At 36.6% G+C, this 8,557-nt stretch overlaps 1 protein-coding gene across 1 annotated transcript; it reads right to left on the bottom strand.

The window, feature by feature from the left end:
* Positions 1-4,157: 4,157 nt before the first annotated feature.
* On the bottom strand, positions 4,158-6,947 carry LOC18432592 (glycerol-3-phosphate acyltransferase RAM2). Its single transcript, XM_006842695.3, has 2 exons — positions 6,237-6,947; positions 4,158-5,442 (listed from the first exon to the last, which is right to left on the bottom strand). The coding sequence occupies exons 1-2, from the start codon at positions 6,849-6,851 to the stop codon at positions 4,540-4,542; spliced, it is 1,518 nt and encodes a 505-aa protein (XP_006842758.1). The 5' UTR covers positions 6,852-6,947; the 3' UTR covers positions 4,158-4,539.
* Positions 6,948-8,557: the final 1,610 nt, after the last annotated feature.

The raw sequence follows: 8,557 nt of genomic DNA, 5'->3' as shown, positions 1-8,557 counted from the left end.
ATCATTGAATCATCTAGTAGGAAATGAGTCCTCTTCGAGATGGAGCCCGACACACATGGAAGTAACATTCTCCATTTTTGTGGTGGTTTGCATTGTCTTTGTCCTGGTTAACTAAGGAGCATGTGATTAATAGCCTGAAAATCATGAAGATGTTTATGAAAACAATTGAAGGATGCCCTTCTTGTAAAGATAGTTGATCTTGTATATCACGTATTTATTTTAGAGTAATGATCTTATGAGACCTTCTCATACCCATGTGTGTAGGACCTCAAAGGATCACCATTAAATTTGGCACATATATCTAGAAAGTTATCACATGGGTGTGGGCTTTGACTTTTCTAGAGATCTATGCCAAATTTAATGGTGATCTTTTGAGGTCCTACACACATAGATGTGGGAGGATCTCATAAGATCATTTCCCTTTATTTTATATATATCATGTATAGAAAGTTATTTGCTATAACTTATTTTATAACTTATTTTACTGTACAAGTTAACTTGCGGTACAAGTGTTCTCTTATTATATTATATAATACATATTGATAATGGTAAAGAATAATGAGAGATTTTTCCTCTACCCTTTTGTGTGTTTGACACTTCTAAGTTTCAGGCACACACTGTGTGCTATCTCAAGCTAGTTTGCCCCTACTAACTCAAATCGGACCGCACAAGAATTATATGGGTAAATTTAGCCTCGAGATACCTGATAAAAGGGTGTTGAGATCTTATCTCGCCTATCCAATGCACTTGAATAAGGAGACTTTAATGCACCAGAGTTGCCTAATTTTAAGAAGTGATTGAATGAAAATGAGAGTATATTGTGGGCAGAAAAGAGAAATTCGAAACCATATTTATAAAGTGAAAAAGTGGCTCTTCTTGTCGAGTTGTGATTTTTTAATAGGTTCAATAGGTTTTTGATTATTTGTTTGTATGCTTTACTATTTGGTAGTAATCTTGCATATATTAGGAATACCTGTACTTTGAGAAAATTCAAATCAGGTAACTTGCATATATTAGGAACCCCTATACTTTGAGAAAATTCAAATATGGTTTCTTGTTAAACCAAGTACATATGGAGTCTTGTCTACTTTCTTACACGACACTCTACTAATTATAAACATGTTGAAATTAGAGTTTCATCCTGTAAATTCAAAAGTAAATCAGTATTAACATTAAGTTAACCATTTCTACCAATGTTCTGTTCTTTCTCTCGGCTAAGCTATTTGTTGAGCGGTTATCTTCACAAATCATTTGATAAATATTCTTTATTCCTATCACTTAGGATTTAATTTTTGTATTAAGTTGATTTTCAACTTGTACTTTATAAATTTAAACATTTTGAAAGCCTCATATTTCTGCCTTAGTCATGTAAGTGTAATGAGAGGAAACATCTATGAGTGTGATAAATATCTTTTTCTTCCTGTTGTAAGTATGTTGGTTAAATCACAAATATCAATATGTACAAGTCCAAATAACCAGATATTCTTTTTCATTGAAGGAAAATGATTTCTTATTTTCTTGGCTTGTATATATGCCTCACATTTCATTTTACAAAGGGTAGGATTTATATAAGGCCCGCATTAAACGATCAAAGTAGGGCGCACTACAAAACCATACTAGAAGATGCAATCCTAGTTTTGGAAATGCTTACGATAGCTTGAAAAATATGTTTCCACCCTTGTTATGAAATTCAAAGCTTCAAAATTGTGTGGATTGAGAAGATCTATAAGTGTTTGAAAATGTTGAAAATTTACGGTCTAAATACTGTGTTACAAGATGCACTATTTTAGTGACTTGAATTTTTTTTTTTTCATATTTATATATCTCAAAGTCAAGATGATCAATTCAAGATTTTTTTAGCATAAAAAAAAGCTTTTTTAAAGAGTTTTTGAGTTGCACCTCACTTCTATAGCATAAGGTTGGCACCCTATACAAGCTTTTTTTTTTGATAAATCCCCAAAATTCAGAGATTGGGCGTAATTTAACCATAGATTTATAAAAGTATAAATTAATTGTTCTAAACTAGCCTGCCACAAGTTACATGGACTTACAATATAAGTAGAAGATTCATTATTTCATGAATCAAGTCAAGCGTGAACATCCCATTGCAAGAGTATCCATTTCAATAATTAAATGATTTTTGGTCAAAATAATCTTATCAGACGCTACGACTATATTAAGAACTCCAAAATTCAATAGGTAACCTGAGACTAGATTCATTCTCATAGGACATACATGAAATGCATTTTCCCAAGTTAACAACCTGCCCGAACAAAATTTTAAATTCTATAGTACCTTTACCAAGCATCTTCATTACCCACCATCCAATAATCTATATGTCTTAAAGAGTATTAGTTGTTTGATATATGAGTGGTAGCCCCGGTATCCACTGACAAATCTTCTTCTTTGTTGATCATATTATTTCAATGACCATAGCCACGATTTTTCAATGCTCATATTTGCTCTATTTGTGGGTGTCGGCATCCCATTGAATAGTGTTTGGGTTTTATGGGTGTCGGCATCCCATTGAATAGTGTTTGGGTTTTCTAAAGACAAAGCAATTTTTGGTTTTGTTCGCCTTAAATTTTTTTATCCTTAGAAAGATGTTTTTTTTGGATCAGGGGAAAGGACTTCTTGCTCTTTTAGGCCTTCCTTTAGACTCTATAAGATTCACCTTGGACCGAAATTCCAATGATTTCTCTTTTTCTCAAAGTCTACTCTCTTCTTCAATTGGAAGAGAATATGGAAGTCGAGCTATGTTAACATTAACTCTTTTATGCTTCATTTTCTTTTGATATTTTGTCAGTGATTGGGGTAATTCTTCCAATTCTACATCTTTAAGTTCATATGTGATATGTTGTACCTTATAGAGTTGGTTGAGTATGGGCTTATTTTCAGTGATTCGAGAGTCCAAGTAAATTGAATTTAACAGTCTTTGATTACCCTTATCGTCCATTAGGTGATTGCATATGCCACATTGAGCATATGCAATAAAAACATCAACTTTTCTTGCCACCCATTGAAGTTGGTTCCATCAATTAGATCTAGTTTTCTAAAGTCTTGATTCATAACTTTGATGGGATTGAAGGCATTGTTTCACACGGGAATTTTGTCTTGCATTGTTTGAAAATAATGGCGGTGGGTGAAATGGGGGCAGTAAATGAAATATATAAAGGTGTATGAAAACAATTGCAGGATGATCTTCCTATTTCTAGGAATGTTAGGTGTGCTATTGTAAAATAATATTTGCCTTTTATTGATTTAAATTAGTGTGCATAAGGTTGATTTAAATTACTGTGCATAAGGTTTATATGGCCAAATTTTCCCTTGAGATACTTGAAAATAGAATATCAAAATCTTATCTAGCCCAACCAATGCATTTGAATAATAAGATCTTAAGGCATTGAAGTTGCTTGATTATAAGACAGAGAAAGTAAGTGAGGGAGAAAATGACAAACGGGAGTCAATTATGTATAAAAAAGAGAAATATGAACCTATATTTATAGAGTGGGAAAGTGGTTCTTCATTGAGAGTTGTAACGTGTTTACAACCAAATTTGAAGACTTCACAGATGAAATCCTCTTTGATTTATGTTGTAAACTAAATAATCAAAATTTGTTAATAGAGAAAGTGGGGTCTGTCAGATCGTATCTTCACACAACGATGCTAGAGCTGGCTTGAAATCATACAACATTCATGAAGAAACCAAGAGAATAGGAAAGGAAATAAAAATAAAAGGAATTTACTTGCAATTTGGTGTCTCTATCCGGCACCCAGAGTTGGCCTACTGGATTAGGCAAGTGACTCAAGTGTCTTCATCTCAACCATAGAGCTTTCCTTGAATGAGAAGTACCCATGGCAATATTCTTCCTAGGGTTTTTATTACAGTGCAAATAACCATGCCTAGTTTTCCTTTCTATTACAAGGGTTGCACAGTTGAGCATATGGGCTGTTGTACTCGAAGTTCTCTTGATACTTTGTTTATCAAATTTTTTGAAAAATAACGATTATGGAGTTAGCAGAAAATCCAACATTGGACAAGTAAAAGCACATAACAAAAAAAAAAAGAAAAAAAAAAAAGAAAAAAAAGAAAAAAGAAAAAGAAAAAAGACAAGCACTATCAAGCTTTTGATGAAACATATTGTTCACAAAAGGAAAAAGAAAATGGGGTTTTTCTATGCATTCAAGTTAGACAAAAATGTTGAACTTCTTCACAAACTCTCTTTCATCCGATATGAAAGCTAATGTTACATCCTTCTAAAGGGAGTAATTATCGAAAAAAAAGAAAAAAAAAAAAGAAAAGAAACATTTTCTACATGACAACCATACCAGACAAAAGGGCTCCTAGCACCTCCACACTCTAGTCACCACGTTATGGTTTCCATTTCACATCATCCCACTAACCCTTTCAAAAAAAAACTAACTCATGAACTATTTGAAATAATGGGTTGGGGCTGTTGTCCGCACTGATTTACCAAAAAAAAAAAAGAAAAAGAAACCAGCGAGACTCAAAATTCAAAATACGCCTTAGGCACACAGCTAGCAACCCATGACCTTGTTGGGTGGGAGGCCAGGCTTCTTCTCAGCTACAGTGCCATCGTTGCCTGCAAGCGCCTTGTACTTGTCCTTCCTAGTGAAGTTGGTGCACTGATAAGAGAGTGTAGAGGCAATCACCCTCTGTATGTAGTTGGCTACCTCATGGCTCGACTTCCCCCCCGCGCAGGTCAGTTCCTTCGGAAGCTTGTTGAGGAACGTGACCTCATACGCAGGGGTCGGGTTCATGAAGAAGTAGAAGGGGTCCATACCCTTCCAACCCCGAGCAGTCGTCCCGTGGAACATGCTCATCCTGTTAGCCATGGCCACCGGCACGATCTCATCCGTGAGCTCCGCAAACAAAGCGCTGAACCTCAACAAGAAAGGCTCCCTGCAAGTGGTTCCCTCAGGGCAGATGACAAGGTCGCCTTCTTGAAGCAATTCCTTTATCATGTTCGCGTCCTTGGTGCGGTCACGGTTCAGTCTGACGGTCTTGATGGGAGACAGGATCTCAGACAAGCGAGAGACGGAGTAGGTGACGGCGGCGATCGGTCGGCCGAGGGCGGTGGAGAGGAAGATGGGGTCGAGGAGGGTGCGGTGGGAGCAGATGAACAAGACACCCGACACACCGGCGGAGCGTTGGGCAGGTGGTGGGGGAGTCCCTTTGATGGTGACGCGAACGCCTAGGGCTCGAAAGGCGTGGTAGACGAGGGGCATCGGGAGAAGGGCGCCGGCTGCTATGCGTAAACAGGCTAGGATGAAGCCCACAGGGATCCAGAGGATTGTGAGGAGTGCCACTAGTGGGGTGGGCTTCTGAACCAGGCGACCATCGTGGAAGATGATGGGCTTAGGCAGCTTCTCTCCGCTCACTGCCTCCACCTTTGGATTTGCCGGGACCATATACGCCTCCTATGTCATGGAAAACTGTTTGGTCAGTCGGCCAGATCCACACTATTCTTGTGATGTATTTCTGATCCAAAATTTTTAGAATTTGATAATTGAAAATTTCCTTTTTCAAAAAATATATTTGTTATTTTTTGAATTTCTTTCTTCACCGTCCATTTTAACTTTTAGAAGATATAACATTTTCTGACAACCTATCTTAGAGATAAACCTTAGATAGACTAGGGATATTACGGTAATAGGTAATTTGGCTGACTCACTAAAACTGTGTTCATATATGATTAAACAATAATAAGCACCTATTTTTGTCTAGAAATGGCTTCTTGATCAAGTTGATAAGGGTTAGAAATAAGTCTCTCCGAGTCGTCGTGGTTTTTTTTTTGTTTAATTTTATAGGGAAATTTATCAAAATATGCTTAACTTTTCAACAATTTAATAATTTACTATATTTCAATTATTCCAACTCATGGTCATGTGTATTTGATGAGTATTTTGAAAATAAATTAAAAGATATCTAAAAAGTTAAATCTTTTTTTTGGGTTTGGGTAATCCAGTGAAGAAGATAAGCCCCTACTTGTTTTTCTAGATAGATTAGATACTAAGCTTTATTGAATTGGTCGTGTCAGGATTGGAAACCACAACGTGATAATGAGGGTGTTCCCACCATGATCCAACCCCTTCCTTAAAAAAAAACAGTTAAATCCGAATTTTGATAAATTTTTCAATTTCTAAAATCTAGAAAGAAAATTTAGAAATAGTAAACATGCTATGTTGCAAAATGCAAATTCAGGGAAAGGCACCTTGCAGAGCGTCATGAAGGGAAGGTCAGTCTTCCGATCACCAAGGCCGATATGGGGCACGTCCTCTCCAAAGGCCACCTTCAGGGCCTCCGCCTTCTTTCCTCCAACCAACACCCCTGAGGGCGACACAAGGCCAGTGGCCCTCCCCTTGTACGTCGCAATCTCGGTGCCGATCACCATATCCGCTTCGAGATAATCCTTAAGGAACGCTTCAACCATCACCCTTGGATTTGCAGTGAGCACACACCGTCTCCCACAGGACGAAAAAACACGCCATGTCTCCGGGTGGAGATCCGCAGAGTAAAATTTTGGCAGCACAGCTCGTGCGGCTGACTCGATATCCGCCACTCTCATTCCTGTGAAGGTGGCAAATATCAGAACCTGAATCCCTGCAGATTCCGAGATGAAATAGTACAGGATTCCCGCGAGGGGCAACACCAAGAGCAACCCCAGAAGCCTCAAGATGCCGCCAACCTCGAAGGCCACAAGTGCAAAATACGGGAAGGAGCTGCGCCCACAAAGCAGAGTGCCATCCATGTCAGCCACCACGGTGTGATTCTCACGGCCGATCGACGCGCACTCGTCGACTGTGCGCACATTGCGTCGAGAGGCCATAGCTATTGATAGATTTGTCTTAGAATCCTGGTGTGTGTGTGTTTTGGAGGCCTACCCCGCACTGTCACTGTGGAGGGAGGTGGGGTGAGGTGATTTGAAGGATTGAGAATAGAGGTTACATGTATATATATTTTTACAGTGAAGAGAGAGAGATGATGTTTTTGAGAGAGCATAAGACATGACGGAGGAGGGAGGTTTGTTAGGATGTAAGATGCTTGGTGGCGCCCGGATCCTCGAAAAGTCTGATGCAGAGGCCTTGGATACCTCGAGGAACAAGTTTGCGCCATTGAATCTTTTGTTTTCTATCTATGCATATAATATAGGAATGGGATGAAGTTTCTATAGAGCCTAGGATTTATGAAAACAAAATAAAGCCTCACCTCTAATCCTCATATGGAAAGTGCTTTGGGCAATAGAAATCTCCTGATTGCTAATTAATTTCTAATACCTATAATAAAATTTGAAACTAAAAAAATGACGAATCTTGCGGATATGTTAATACTTATTTTTAGGGTGAAATAGATGGTTTAGATGATTTGATCCAATATACACTATTTTTAGAGTTTGAAATCGTAATTTTTTTTCACAACTATAATGTTCAAGCTAAGATGATCGATTTAAAGGTTTTTCAATACTTGAATTGCAATTTTTTATGAGTTATGAGGTAATGCTTTACTTATTTTGATGGGGCTGCAGCCCTATCGAACCATTTTCCTATAATTCATTCAGAAGAATTTTTTGTGCTCTTGAAGGTGCATCTCTTCCATTTAGTTTTCAAAAATATGTATAATAAGACCATTTATTTTTCATGTAAGAATATCAGAGTCATTATATATATATGGGTTTGTCTAGAGTTAACAACCCCTCAAAATACAACGGTTCAAGTTAGAAGAGGCTGTGATGGATGTATTTATCAAAACAATAATTATTTTTTTATTAAAAAATTATTTAAATATGTAACTTTACTATTAAGCAAGAGCAAATTTGAAATTTTCACAAAAGTACAATGGCATTTTGGAAGTTAGTGTTCTAAAACTTTATTTGTACAGTGCTCTTGTCTTTTAGTTAAAATTTCAATTTTACCCCTTATATGATAAAAATATCTTGTCTTGTAGTAATATTTACAAAATTGCCCCACAAAAGTAAATTTTTTTAAAAAATAGACAAGAAAATTAATAAATCCACCATTCACAACTCTCTTTATGATGAACCTTTGTAATTTGAAGGGTTGTGAAGTTTAAAATATCCCCATATATATACATATATATGGAAAAGTCTTCCCAACGCCTATAGGCGAAAATAAACAGTGATTTTGCCTACTTTCATCACTATCCAAAGTTCATCGCACGGTCACGATTGTCTGGTAGTTTTTCTTTATCTATTTATTTTTTCTACAAATCAGAATGATTTGAAATTTGGAGTGTGTGTATATCTTAGTGAGGAACACCTAATAAAAATATATTAAAAAATAATTCAAGAAAAAAAAGATCTCCTATTTTGATGAACACACGCTCTAAATTTCAGGTGATTCCGATTTGTAGAAAAGAAATGAAAAATGAAAAATGAAAAATGAAATACTACCAGATAATCGTGAACGTGCGATGAACTTTGGACGGTGATGAGGGTAGGTGAAATTACTATTCATTTTTGCCTATAGACATTTTGTAGCATCTTCCATATATATATATATATATATATATATATAT

This window comes from Amborella trichopoda, chromosome 3 (genome assembly GCF_054954075.1).
Source record: "Amborella trichopoda isolate Santa Cruz 75 chromosome 3, AtrichopodaSantaCruz75HAP2 v2.0, whole genome shotgun sequence".
In the NCBI taxonomy this organism is placed as follows: domain Eukaryota; kingdom Viridiplantae; phylum Streptophyta; class Magnoliopsida; order Amborellales; family Amborellaceae; genus Amborella; species Amborella trichopoda.
Note: the sequence above shows the minus strand (reverse complement) of the source record. Positions and strands in the feature narration are given on the sequence as shown.

Bases quoted from the DNA above. Each gene is read 5' to 3' on its own strand.
- LOC18432592 (XM_006842695.3), bottom strand. From the start codon at position 6,851: ATGGCCTCTCGACGCAATGTGCGCACAGTCGACGAGTGCGCGTCGATC. The intron at 5,443-6,236 runs GTGCCTTTCCCT...TCCATGACATAG, and splicing joins CCTTCATGACGCTCTGCAAG to GAGGCGTATATGGTCCCGGC.